The sequence below is a fragment of the Leucopleurus acutus genome (genome assembly GCF_964270905.1).
Source record: "Leucopleurus acutus genome assembly, chromosome: 8".
NCBI lineage: Eukaryota > Metazoa > Chordata > Mammalia > Artiodactyla > Delphinidae > Leucopleurus > Leucopleurus acutus.
Genome location: NC_139151.1, coordinates 59,999,031 through 60,013,465, shown reverse-complemented (window position 1 = coordinate 60,013,465; position 14,435 = coordinate 59,999,031). Strand labels below are relative to the sequence as shown.

The 14,435-nt window shown below is 42.1% G+C and overlaps 1 protein-coding gene across 1 annotated transcript in view; it reads left to right on the top strand.

Moving 5' to 3' along the window:
- The window catches only part of RNF121 (ring finger protein 121), an 82,149-nt gene that overhangs the window by 56,229 nt on the left and 11,485 nt on the right, over window positions 1-14,435 (top strand). The window contains exons 4-6 of the mRNA XM_082844305.1: window positions 3,658-3,812; window positions 6,894-7,001; window positions 9,790-9,910. Coding sequence (XP_082700431.1) covers window positions 3,658-3,812; window positions 6,894-7,001; window positions 9,790-9,910 — 384 coding nt within the window. The remainder of the gene's footprint in view (window positions 1-3,657; window positions 3,813-6,893; window positions 7,002-9,789; window positions 9,911-14,435) is intronic.

Genomic DNA, 14,435 nt, shown 5'->3' with positions numbered 1-14,435 from the left:
GGGTACTGTTCTAAAAGTTTTCCATGCATTAACTCCCATGACCTATATAGCCTGATGAGAGTAGGTACTGTTTACCTCATTTACAGTTCAGAAAACAGGCTGTCAGAGTTAAGTGACTTGCCTAAGGTAACACAGTAAATAGCCGTATTGGGATTCATATCTAGAACTCTTTAATTCTAAAATTACTGTTCTTTTCACTATATTATCGCATTCTGCTTTGTTCATTTGCTCTTTAATGATGTCTGTTTGTACTTCTTCTTTAGAAAGGGTGTAAGGATTCATAGAATCATTAAAATATGGGTTTGATCTATGTTATTCTCCTGCTGCTAGACTGTTAGCTCCTTGAAGACAGGGACGAACTAGAGGTCATGTTTATTTATTTCTGCATTCCTCTTCTCATGAAGTGCAAAGTAAGTACTTGGATGAATGAGTGAAGGCTGCCTTCACTCTCCCAGGGAGTCTGAGATACAGGGCTGCTTAACAGAACCTTAGCGTGCTAGAGCTTGAAGGAGTTTGAAAATCAAGTCAAACCCTTCCTTTAAGGAGGAAGGCCCTCCTTAGGGTTACCTACTGAGTTGGAGGCAGAACAGAACTAGAATCCAGGTTTGCTGGGCTTCTACTGGGCCATCTGGTTTCAAAGAGCCTAATCCTGTCCCTAAATCTCCTTCCTTTCTTCCCTTTCCTACCCACCCCCCTCCTCTCTTATCTTTCATGATGTGTAAGTTGAGTAGCTTTACACCCTTAAAGTTTCAAGCCTGAACGTTACAAAATGAGGCAAGATTTTCCATTCATTTTACACCGATGCCCAGACTTACTCCTAATTATGTCTTTGTTCAACCCAGAATAGAATCCAGGTCCTCTGCCTCTCACCACACCCAAAATATGCAGAGCTGCAGCTCACATAGGGAAAATTATCTTGACTGGATTCCCCCCCCAGAACATGCTATTGGTGATTGATGGGGAGTGGGAAAGAGGCTATTAGGGCAGGCTGGTGGTTTTTATGTAACAGCCAACTTTTTGGAAAACCTCAAAGGAGATAGGAATTCCTGTTCTTTCTCAGAGCGGACACATGTGACCAGGCCATGTGATTTAATTCTTCTCTAGTTTCTGGGCCTACTGTTTTGTAAACACCCCCATGAGCCTGTTAAAGCAAACAATGTGAAGGCTAAAGACCCTGCCTGTAGCCCTTCTTTCCATACCCACCTTCATCTACCCCCCTTTTAGTGTCACGATTCTGGTTGCCTTATCCCCTAGTTTAAATAATCTGTGATGTCTTTTCCTGGTCTCCAAGTATCTCCTAGAATGTCACCTGGAACATTATTTGGGTAGCCGTTAGTACATCCTGGTGCTTTTCACACTTTTTTTTGTAAGGCCAGAATATTTTAGAACACTTCATTCAGAGTCAACTGCAGGTTGCTGTACAGTGGAATTGGTACTGAGACTACATTGTTCTCTGACCAGTGGGCACACAGCACTGGAAGCTCTAAAGCAAAGTGGCTGCTCACCATTTTCTTCCACTGTCTCTCTCTTTTTTTTTAATATGTAAAATAACACTAAAAAACTAACGCTTTTTCTTGCCACAGAGCAGTCTATGAGAGAGTAGTAGCTACAGACAGCTTAACACTAAAAAGATGCTTTAAGCTGCACTATCCAGTGTTGTAACCACCAGTCCCATGTGACAGCTGAACACTGGAAATGTGACTGGTCTCTTTTGAGATATACTGTAAATATAAAATAAACATCGGATTTTAAAGCCATAGTACAAAAAAAAAAGTAAAATATTTCATAGATAGTTTTATATTGACTACATCTTGAAACAGTAATATTTTAGATATATTGGGTTAAATAAAATATATTATTAAAATTAAGATCATCTGTTTCTTTTTACTTTTTTTTAACATAGCTACTAGAAAACTTATTTATTTTTTTATAGTGGCTTTACCAGTTTATATTCCCACCAACAGTGTAGTAGGGTTCCCTTTTCTCCACACCCTCTCCATCAATTTATTTCTTTTTTAACTTTATTTATTTATTTTTATACAGCAGGTTCTTACTAGTTATCTATTTTATACATATTAGTGTATATATGTCAATCTCCCAATTCATCCCACCACGACTCCCCGCCTCCTCCCTGCTTTCCCCCCTAGAAAACTTAAACTTACATATGAGACTCACATTGTATTTGGACTGGGCAGACTAGTCTAGAAATCCCCAAGAGTAAATAGTTTCTCAAAAGTTTTCTCTTCTGGGGGCTTCCCTGGTGGTGCAGTGGTTGAGAGTCCGCCTGCCGATGCAGGGGACATGGGTTCGTGCCCCGGTCCGGGAAGATCCCACATGCCGTGGAGCGGCTGGGCCCCATGAGCCATGGCCGCTGAGCCTGCGCGTCCGGAGCCTGTGCTCCGCGATGGGAGAGGCCACAACAGTGAGAGGCCCACGTACCAAAAAAAAAAAAAAAAAGTTTTCTCTTCTGTGGAACTTTAGGAAACTAGCTAATATTTTCCTCTCTATAGCCACCCCCCCCTTTTTTTAAAAAAAAATTCTTTCATTTCATTTAATGCTACCAAGAAGAAAGCCTCTATTAAGTGCTAATTATCTGTTTTTACACCTGCTATTCACCTGAGAAGAGTGACATCTAGTAAAAATTGGGTGGTTGCGGGAGGGAGTTAGAAGACATTGGAGAGCAGAAGACTCGTGATTGGTCCAAACTTCTGACTTAGAATTGTTTTATACATTTGGAACTCTGTAGCTAACAAGTCTGAGGTAAAGATATGAAGGAGGGAAAGTAAAATAGATGCTCTTTAAAACAAATGTGCTTCCCTCTTAGGGTTCTAGTCTTGCTTTCCCCTCATTTATCTAAATTCACTGAGGATCTGTCATGGGCCAGACAGTTTCCTAGCACAGAGGAATCAGATGAGTGTGGCCTTGTCACTGCTCTCAAGGAGGTTACAGTAAGCTAGAGAACGAATTTGAATCCAGTCTCATACTCTAGGTAAGCACTGTAATGATGGTAGAAAAGAAAATGCGTTTGGAGCAATAGGAAGTCATGATTTATTCTGCCTAGAAGGGAGACTGAAGCCTTTGTTTGTCTTGGATGTGATACCCTCAGGCCAAAAGACAGATGGGAAGGATATTTTGCCCTGAGGGGAACAACCTGACTACAGGCATGGGGAATGGTAGGAGGTGGTCCTTGAAATAGTAGTTTGGGGCTCCATTGTGGGGGATTTGACTGCCTGTCTAAGGATGTTGAGTCTAAGGATGTTGAATCTTATCCTGTAGACTGGGGACCCTTAGAGGGTTCTAAGCAGGGGGATGACATACTTCAAGACTGTGTGCTCCTGGGAAGGATAGATTGGAGGGGGAGACACTGAATGCAAGGAGACTTAACAAAGAGGTCATAGTCAGCCAGGTAAGGGGTAGCAAGGGCTCACATGTAAAGGAAAGAATATGTACAATAAACAGTCGGGTTGGGGGGTAAAAGGTTGGTGTCAAGCACGGTCCCAGATTTCTAACTTGGGTCACTAGGATGTGCCTTTATCCAAAATTGGAAATGTAGGAGAGGATCAGGCTAAAATGGAACACACAAGATGCGCTCTGGATTTGCAGATAGAGCTGCAGAGGGAGCTGGCTAGAGCTGAAGTGCTTGTGTTTGTGTTTCAGATGGTGACCCTCTTTCAGATGTGGGTTGTTCCCCTCTATTTCACAGTGAAGCTGCACTGGTGGAGGTTCCTAGTGATCTGGATCTTGTTCTCTGCCGTCACAGCCTTTGTCACCTTCCGAGCCACCCGAAAACCACTAGTACAGACAACCCCAAGGTGAGAATTTAGGAGTGGGTAGTGGGAAGGAGCTAGGCTTCCTGAACTAACGGGTTGGGATGCACGGGAGACAAGTGGGTTAGACTGAAAAAATTGCAGTTTTTGTCTGCCAAGATTACTTGGCACAAAGCCCCACCAAAACGAGCTGATTGGGAGACCTCCTGCCCCATTCACAGAATAAAAACCTCCAAGTCTTTCCCTATAGCTTACCTTACAGTTTACATCAAGGTCTGTTTATATTAAAAGCTAACAAAATAAGTAAGCAAATCCTGGTCATTGTGGTTTCATTATAACTGTCATTTTCTTCTGTAACCTCTTCTCTGATCTCTAAATTAGATTTTCTGTCACATTCTCTCCTAGTGCCCTGTAGTTTTCCTTCATAAAACTTATTGTAGTTTATAACTAAATATTATTTTGAGTGTCTGTCTCCCCCACTAAACTAACTATGAGATCAGGAACCACATCCATTTTGTTTGTCACTGTATATCCAGGCCCTACCACGGGGTCTGGCACATAGTAGCCTATTGTCTGAATTTTTGTTGAATGAATGAATCTCAGCAAATTTACAATTTTCCAGCAAACAATACTTCCTTCTTTGGTCACAAAGCAGCCCCTGCCTGTATACATCTTTTTTCTTTTTTAATTAATTAATTAATTTATTTATTTATTTATTTTTGGCTACATTGTGTGTTAGCTGCCACGCGCGGGCTTTCTCTAGTTGCGGCGAGTGGGGGCCACTCTTTGTTGCGGTGCACGGGCTTCTCATTGCGGTGGCTTCTCTTGTTGCGGAGCATGGGCTCTAGGCACGCAGGCTTCAGTAGTTGTGGTGCATGGGCTCTAGAGCGCACACTCAGTAGTTGTGGCGGGCGGGCTTAGTTGCTCAGCGGCATGTGGGATCTTCCCGGACCAGGGCTGAAACGCATGTCCCCTGCATTGGCAGGCAGATGCTTAACCACTGCGCCACCAGGGAAGTCCCCTGTATAATTCTTTGTATTTCCAAATGCATTTCTCATTTGATCCTCCCAACCAGCTTGTGAGGTCATTTAATATCTATACTTGACAGAAAAAAAAAGAGATTTTCTCATTTATTCATTCATTCATTCAACAAGTACCTGCTATGTGTCAGGCCCTGTGCTGAGCACTGGGGATACAGAGCTGGAAAAGACATGGTCCCTGTCCTCAAGGAGTACTTGGTTTAATGGAGGAAATGGACAAGAAAGCAGCTGTTTTAGTGCAGTTGGTAAGTACTGTGAGACACGTGTGTACAGGTTCAGGAGAGCCTAAGAGAAGAACCAGCTAGCCTCAAGAGTTGTGACTATCTGATCCAAAGTTTTCCAAGTTGCAACTTGCTCTTTTTCCCATGCCTCTTATGTTCCACTTTACTACAAGCCTTTCTTTGGCTTTCTGAGTTTCATTCTACAAAGTAAAATTTATCTGCAAGGTGAGGTCAGTGATCTAGAAGCCCCTCTCTGGCTGTGGTAGTTTACATTAAAAGCCAGTATAGAATATTACAGACTCTGGAGCCAGATGGATATGGATTGGAAACCCTAGCCCTGCCAGTTGTTAATTATATGACCCCTATGACTGCACGTTTCTCAGCCTTGAATTCTTTATCCCTAAAAATGTGATAATAATTGCTACCTCTGATAATAATTGCTACCTCATATAGGGTAATATGAAGAAAAAGTATAATAAAGCATGTTAAGAGTCATCGAGTAACATTTTCAACATCTAGCTAAAATGACTGAAAATGTGTCTATAACATGGGAGGTTTTTGATAACAGTAACAACTAGCATTCGATAGTGCATTACAATTTCAAAGTACTTTCATAAACACCCACATTTATTCATGCAGCATTTATTGGGTATGTATTATTTACACCAGGAAATTATATACACTATGTACAATCCAGTGAGAAAGGTGGCAGGGGGTTCCTGTTTTAGAAATAAGTAAACTTGTCTCAGGTTGATATGACTTATCTGGGGTTACCCAGCTACTAAACCTCACTTAATCCAGGTTCCACCTAAAATGCCACATCCTTTCCACTGTGTCTCAGTCCCATCTGATCAGTACAAACCCTGGATAATGGAGCTCTCTGTGGTCTTTGAGGGCAGACACTGCAAGGTGTTTGGGTCCCTCCGCCAGCCTGAGAAGCCATCGCCCCTTGTTTAGCCACAGCAGGGAGGCCCAGGCAGGGACCTTGAGCATTCTCCCTGAGGCCCAGCAGGGTTGGCAGTAACCTACTCAGCTCTCAGGAGCCAGGCAGATTGCTAAATTACTCCTTAGCTCTCCTCACAGGTAGAACAGTGGCTCCTGATATCAGGGACCTACCTCCATAACATTTAAAAGGCTCTGGTACATTCTGGGAACCATCTTTCCTCTCTGATCCTAGTTGCAGTCAATCAACCAGATTCCACACTGCTTTTCATTGGATCCTAGGGAGCATGGCTCCTCCTTCAGGAGAATCGCACAGTCCCATTCTACTGCACCCCGCCCCCATCACGCACACACATCCAATTCAAGGGTATTCGTTGAGTGCCTCCTTCCTTATCCCCTCTCCTTCAGGAAAAAAAATAAATTCAGAAGCAAACTCATTAGATATATTTCATTTTGTTATTAGCCTGTGGGTAGGAGTGAAGCAGTATTTACATTAACTATGCCCAGTTACAAAAGCCTGTAGCTAATTCTACCTTTTATTCATCTTCCCTTGAATCCTCTTTCCTGATAAGAATGCCTGTTTCCTTCTGAGCACAGCTGTAGTTACTAATTTTCACTTCCTCATCCAACTAACCTGAATTTGAGATGACATACTTATCTGAGGTCAGCTGTGTACTTTCTTTGTTTGAGGTTAAACTTCTCTTTTCTTCCCTTGGTCTGAGACCAGGAAAATACAAAGCACTAGCTCCCTGGTATGTGGAGGTGTTCCTGCAATTGAGGGAGTGACCAGCCTTGCTCAATAAAAGTCCTAAGCAAAGAGCCTGATGTCCCCATTGATGTGAGAGTAAGGGATTCTGGTGGTCCAGAGGCTCTTAGGCCAGTCTTTCTGTGTCAGCTTTACTAATTTTTTCTCCTTTCTCCAGGTTGGTTTATAAGTGGTTCCTGCTGATCTATAAAATCAGCTATGCCACTGGCATCATTGGCTACATGGCTGTCATGTTTACCCTCTTTGGTCTTAACTTGTTATTCAAGTGAGTACCTTTGCTTTTGTTTTTGCTAGTGTCTGGGGAGGAGGGACTGGTGAGATGTACCTTTGTTCCTGGGACAGGTCCTGAGTATGAACAAGGGGAACATGGCACCTAGGATAGGAGACTTGGCTTTAGAGGATGGGAGGATGGGTGGGCCTTCCATGATTTGTGCTGGCAAAGAGAAAGGAATGTCTGAATAATACAGAGTTAGAGTCTCAAATCATTGGTTGTACTTTCCAAGAATTTATATTTTAGTGGGAAAGTATAATAACAAAAGTAAGCATAATAATGATTATAGCCAGTTACTCATAACTCCATCACCCCAACAGAACCATTTCCCTTTTCCATGTGTGTATTGTTTACTGTAACATCCACTCTACCTGAGTGGTCTTATGTTCAAGGAGAGTAGGAGTTGGCAAACTACATCCTGTGGGCCAAGTTGGCCTACCTTCTGTTTTTATAAAATAAAAATATTTTACTGGAACACTCATATTCATTTGTTTACACATTGTCTATGGCTGTTTTTGCAGTAAAACAGCAGAGTTGGATAATCGTGGCAGAGACTATATGGGCCACAAAACCTAAAATACTTACAATCTGTACCTTTACAGAAAAAGTTTGCCGACCCTGGACTAGACAGTTGAACTCATGGGACACAGCTGGCCACACCTGGCAACAGATCCACCTAGAAAGATACAAGACAGGAAATAGCAGGGCAGCGTCTGCAGGAGTCCTCACAATAGTCCCAGGGCTGAGATATGAGAGAGTGAGACCACACAGATGAGTGTGGCAGCCAGCCAGGCCCAGAAGACCTACTTCTCCAAGGAACACATCAGGTTTAAAACTCTCCCGGTCCAGATGCAGTGTTCTAATCGCAGGTCAGGTTTAATATATAAGCATTGCTACTTTGTGACACAGCTGACATTCCACCTTTAAGAGATTTCTCAGGAAACAGAGTTAACCTGTGGACTTTTAAGTCCTGCTCCATTGTTGGTCACGTAGGTTGTTTTTTCAGTGCAGCGCTGTCACAGATAACATTGCAGAGTTGCTTCCTAAGGGTACATGACCAGGAGTGGAATTCTGGCTGTTGCTTCATATTGTCATAAGCTTTCCAAAAGGTCTGTATCAGCATACAGGTTTCCTCTACCCCCAGTTAAGGCAGAAGCCAAGTAATCCTGGACTCTGGGACTGGAGGGTACAGTGAGTAAGCAGGGCAGAAAAGGGTAGGAATGTGGTTTCTACAGCTGTAGGCTGTGGATTGGGACAATGCATTGAAGCTAGAGATTTAGGATTCAAATGTCAATTCATGACCACTGGCCTCTTCCTCAAACCAGGTATACTGTAGGCAGGAATCTCTGAAACTGAAAGGAATAAGTCCTACTTTATATAATGAGAGGACACCCATGGAATTCTTTCTTCCAGGGGTAGTACAGGCTGAAAGAATAAACAGGCTCCACAAATATTTACAGGAATTTATCAGTGTAGAGTCAACACATCTCATCAAAGAAAACCAACGTACTTCCAGATATCTTCCTAACCTGGATGGTTAAAAAAAGTAAAAACCAAGATTCTCTATTATGTTTTAAAGGTATTTATTCTAGAATTACAGTTTCTTTTTTACTTTGATAAACTGTATAAGGAGGAAAACATAATTGAGAATCTTGACCATTTTTATGCTACTAATCAGGTTAATTGGTGTAAGATCATGACGTCTAGTTAGTACGTTAAATGTTGTAAGATTGGTGGGCAAATTCAACTTTCTAAGCTAAATGTAATTTACAACTTTAGGTGAACACGTACAGTTCTTGGTACAAATGTTTTAACAAAGGTAGTTTTCTATAATAAACATTTAAAGACTCAAGTTTGCAAACTGTTGGTCCCTGGAATTACTAAAACAAACTTCCTAATATTATAGGCCTATTGTCCTTAGTAAGGAGACTTGGACCAAAATTTAACTTTGATGACATGATACAGAATATGTATAGATGCAAGTTAAAATTTTATGGTAACTGGTATGTGTATATTTACTAACTTTATCTTTGTTTTCTAAAGATGTGGTTGGCAAACTTCTTTATAAAGGGCCAAATAATAAATATTTTAGGCTTTGTGGGACAAAAGGCAAACTCTAGGATGGTATATAGGTACTTATATAACGAGAGAAAACTCCTCCCTTGCTCCACCCTGTTTGCCTGGGTGGCCTGTCTCAGATGGTGGACATACTTTGTGCCCACTTGCTATCATATGAAACATTCTTAGAAGGAGGGGCCTGATGGAGGTGGGTGACCCCTGGGATCATTTTCACTCTCTGCTCCAGTGACACCCAGATCCTGCTGTGCCCTTCCCTCCTTTTGGAGGGCTCAGCTATTTCAACTTGGGCAACTGGCTGGAGGTGAGGCAATTCAATAGTGAGTTGCTAACTTCCGGACTGAAAATTCCACTGCTTAGTGTGTAGCAGTTGCCAGTAGTGGAGTCCCCAACATATAGGTGCCAACTAGGGAGCTGCAAGCATGGTCATCAGTCAGAGGAGGCAGGCACTGGAAACAGAGTGGGGAAGTGAGCAGAAAGGGATACCCTGGCTTGGTCTTCACAGCTCCCAGTCCTAGGCTGTTCAGGTGGTGCCCACAGGTCATATACAGACAGGCAACAGGCTGGATTTGGTTTTAGTTTGCCAACACTTGCTCCAGCTATTAAAGCTTCCAGCTTTAGACGCTGCCATTTGTGTCCCAGAGTAGTAATCCAAAGCAGTTGCATCTCAGGGCAGGCCTTACAGGCCATGCTGCTTCCCTTACAGGATCAAACCAGAAGATGCCATGGACTTTGGCATTTCTCTCCTCTTCTATGGCCTCTACTATGGTGTTCTTGAGCGGGACTTTGCAGAAATGTGTGCAGACTACATGGCATCTACCATAGGGGTGAGTTCACTTGGGCTCTTTAATACTGCCTCCTGCCACCTCCAAAGAGTTCAGGATAGCATCACTTGTTTGATGGAAGAGATAAGCCATACAAAATCCTTCAGGATGTGAGTGGTATGTATGGAGGTTCCTTCCTTAAAATTTGGAAAACCGATCTCAGATGTACCCTGGAATTTTTAACTCTAAGCTATTGTAAGAATCACTTTACCCCACAGGAAGTTAACAGTCACTCAGCAGATACTTATTTAATGCCTCTGTCTAGTGACAGAGATGGATATTAAAGTAATAAAAACACAAATTATATATGATACTTTATGATATATTATTAAAATTATAACTTTAATGAATATTATGAAGGGGAGGTTCATGATACTATGAACAAATATAGTCATGTCATTTGACCTAGTCTTGGGGCTCAAAGATGGCTTCCCTGAAGATGTAACTATTGAGCTGACCTGAACAATGAGTAGAGTTAACCAGATGAAGTGAAAAGTGAAATGTATACCAGGTAGAGGAAATAGCATGTGTAAGAGGCCTGTAGTGGGAGAAAGGGTGAGCATTTTAAGGAACTAGGCTCATGTGGTTGTAGGGCTGAATTATAGTGGAAGTGTATGGAGGAATAATCAAAGGCTAGGCTAGAAAAAGCCGTAGAGGCCAAATGAAAGATTGTGATTTTTATACTAAAAATACTAGGGGGCTAAGATAGAAAATGACATCATCAGATTTGCACTTTGAAAAGATCATTCTGGCTGCTTGGGTAGAGAACAGATTGGAGAGGGGTCCACAGACCAGAGTGACCCACTTAGTCTTTAAGAGACAATTGCAGTAGTCTGGGCAAGATGAAGGTAGCTTGGATTAGGGTAGAGATGGTGAAAAGTGAGAGAAATGGACTATTGGAGAGATATTCTGGAGGTAAGGTTGACAGGACTTGGATATAGATTGGTTCTGGAGACTGAAGGAAAAAACATGAAGGAAAGAAAGGTAGGTATCAAAGCTGACATTTCTAACTCAAGCAACTCCTTGGATCCTTCACTGAGATAGGAAATGCTGCAAGAGGACCAAGTGGAGACCATGCAGAGATTCTTCAAGCTTAAAATATAGGTAAAGTAACAGCCAGTGTAAGAAACCCAACTCAATATCCTTATATCTTTTTTTTCAAAATGTCTGTTGTTTTGCTGTTTGTAAAAGTAATACATTCTTTTTTGTAATTGTGTGAACAACACAGAAGTGCTTCCCATCTGAGTATCATCCTATTAGACCCAGCCATAAGAAGGAATATTTCCAAGTTTAATAGACATTTCTCCAGTTCTGTGCTGAAATAAGTGTGGTTCTGTCTGATGAGTGGGGACTGAAAGGCATTCAGAAGTTCTTGCTACAAACCTCTTGCTACAAGAGGTTTGGCAGGTTGGAGAGAAACCCTAGGAGAATGTCAGGGAAGCAGGTTCTCTTGGAGCATCCAGATACCAGTCCTAGCTTTTAGGCAGCAGATATCAGTGGAGACCAGTTGAGAAGTACATGAAAGCTTGGCACTGACTTCATATGAGGCACCTCAGGAACTCTTGCTGAGTCTGAGGCAGTTTTGCAGGTGGGGGCCTATTGGCTGTGCAAATTTGTATATCACTGCTACTGTGATCTCATTCATGCCACGGGCTGGTAGGCTTAGGGCAATTCACGTTAAGCAGGAGACTCAGCTATTATTCTTGGGTAACATTAATCAAGTACAGTTTTAGGTCTAGGACTTTGTTTCTCAGTATCCTGGGACTATTTTTATTTTTCCTGTAATGGATCAAATTGAAAACAGTGTATTGGGTCACTTTATAGACAGCCTGTTAGATTCTTTTCTGAACAGCTGTCTTATGTTTTAGCAACATTTCACTGTCTCATCTATTTGTGTAGACTTCAGCTCTTCCTTTAACCAGTTCACTCCCCGAAGAGATTTCCAGACCCTAGATTGTCTAATTAGTAACTTTGCTTTCAACAGCAGAGATTGTCTAATTACTAACTTCACTTTCAACAACAGCTGTTCACTGAGACTGCTTCTGTGGCACAGCCAGCTTTTCAGAGAATCCCTCTAGTGATTTTTCTTCTCATTCTGTTTTTACAGGACCAATTCTCTGATTTTCCCAGGTTGTTACCAACTTTATCTCAAGGTTGTTATCAGCTGCCAGTTTAAGCATAGCCTTTATTCCCTCAGGTGGGGGTCCCTAATAACCAATCTACAGAATCCCTTTTCTGAGCTCAGAATTGATCCATAAGTTAGCTTCTGCTCTGGGAGATAGAATTATTAAATTGGCCTCCCTAAGATGCAGTTTGAGCTGGGCCACTTTCCGTGCCCTTGGGAAGAATTATTGGGTGCTGCAGTGATTATAAGTGATAATCCCTCATAAGATAATTCCCTAATAATGATAAATTCCAGCTTCACCAAGAGACCTGGTGGGAGAATTTCTCGTTAGGGTGGAGAGTGCCTCAAACACTAGCTCCTGACCCCTCATACTCTCCTTCCTTTTATGGGATCTCACTAGATACCCCCACCACTCCACAATAACAGTCTGTCCCAAGGATAAACCCACATACCTCCCTGTACCTCTTAGCACAGAATCGAACAGTCACGTCGGACTTTATTAAAGGTTGAGGATGAATAACAGGAAAATAAACTGTGAGTATTTGAATGAGGTTGATCTGAGTTATCAGGCTGCCTGCTTTCCAGGGTTTTCAGACCCTGCCTCATCTAACTCTCAGCCTACCTCTGTATACGGGGTGTCATCTTAACACCCACCACTTAGAATCCACATCTGGACAATACAGTCCTCCAGATGCCTAGACCTAAAGCCTGTGTTCCTGACAAAAATGATGCTGCCCCTCCCCTATACCACAGGGTATCTTACATGAGGATCTACCTCTTCCCTAGGTAATTGACATTGAGAATGGCTTTCCTTTTCAGAGGAGCCACTCTATCCAAATGTCTCTTTCAGAGGAGTCATTCTGAAAACTATCCAACAGAATGTGACCTTGCTGATCCTGACTATAGACAAGCAGTTTGCTGTTTCCCCAGGTTCCTTTCTTGGGGGGTTCATAGGAAGACTAGGATAGCTTGTGATAGTACTGGGTGAGTCACCAGGAGTTAACGCATTTGTTGTTTTCCAATACTCTTAGCAAATATTGCTGAGACTTAGTGACAGGCCTTCTGCTAGGGCTCAGGATGCCAAGAGATTAGACCAGGCAGGAATATGGGAGAAGAGACTCCAACATGGGATAAAGGGATAGATTGCACCACCTTGGAGTGCTTTCCAACCCTGAGAAATCCAAGACTCTGTTATTTCTGCCCATGTCTTTGGTCAAGTGGGCCTTGGTCTGCTCAGGAACACCTGGGCCCCTGAGCCACAACAACCTGAATTTAAAGAATATTGCTGGCCTTGAAGCCAAAATCTGATCAGTGCTTTGGGGAGGGCAGTTTGAGGAAGCCAGGAGACTCCAGCTTTCCATGCATTCATTGGCCAACTCATTATTTATTCAAGCAACAGTTATTTATCAACCATCTACAATGTACAGAGTGTGACTGAGTGTAGCCCTTACTAGCACCACTGCCCACTTTCAGTAGCAGCCCTAGTTGTTTTTTTTTTTAATTGTGGTAAAATACACATAACATACCATCTTAACCCTTTTAAAGTGTACAGTTCAGTAGCATTAATACATTTACATTGTTCTTCAACTGTCACCATGATCCATCCATAGAACTCTTCATTTTGCAAAACTGAAGCTTCATACCCATTAAACAATAATTCCCCAATCCTCACTCTCCCTAGCCCCTGGCAACAATCATTCTACTTTCTGTCTTTATGAATTTGACCACTCTAGGTGCCTCATATAAGTGGACTCATATACAGTATTTGTCTTTTGTGACTGGCTTATTTCGCTTAGCATAATGTCTTCAGGGTTTACCTATGTGTCATGTGTCAGAATTTCCTTCCTTTTTAAGGCTAAGTAATATTCCATTGTGTGTATATACCACATTTTCAGTCCTGGTTATTTTTTTTAGTCTTTTGTATGTTCTGTGATCACAGCTTCTATCCCAGAGAGTCAAAGTTGATTTTGGAGCTGTTACCAGGTCAGGAGCTAGGTCTGATTCATCTCTTGGTCTACCTCTGGGAGTAGTTTGACCTAAAAAGATCTGTAATTAATTAATTTCACAATTCCTAGAAATAAGACCATGATGTTTTATAATTGTATTAACAAGCATTCTCAATTCCTTTTACACCATTCTGCACTACTCTTTTTAGAGTAGAATAGCTCTTTGTTTTGCCTCACTTGGAGAAATTTGTAACTGTTTTGAGTCAGGTCGATTCAAGGGAATCATGGATGGTGTCTGTGTTCTCCAGCTGGTTACTGTGAGGTCATAAGCTTGTGACAGCCAGACAGTCTAGTTTCCATTCACACCCAAAAATCATGTTGGGGTGGGGTGGAGGTGGGGGAGTGGGGGAGTGGGGGATTGTGAAATAAGCTTATTTCTGGGGCTTCCTCCTCTGCG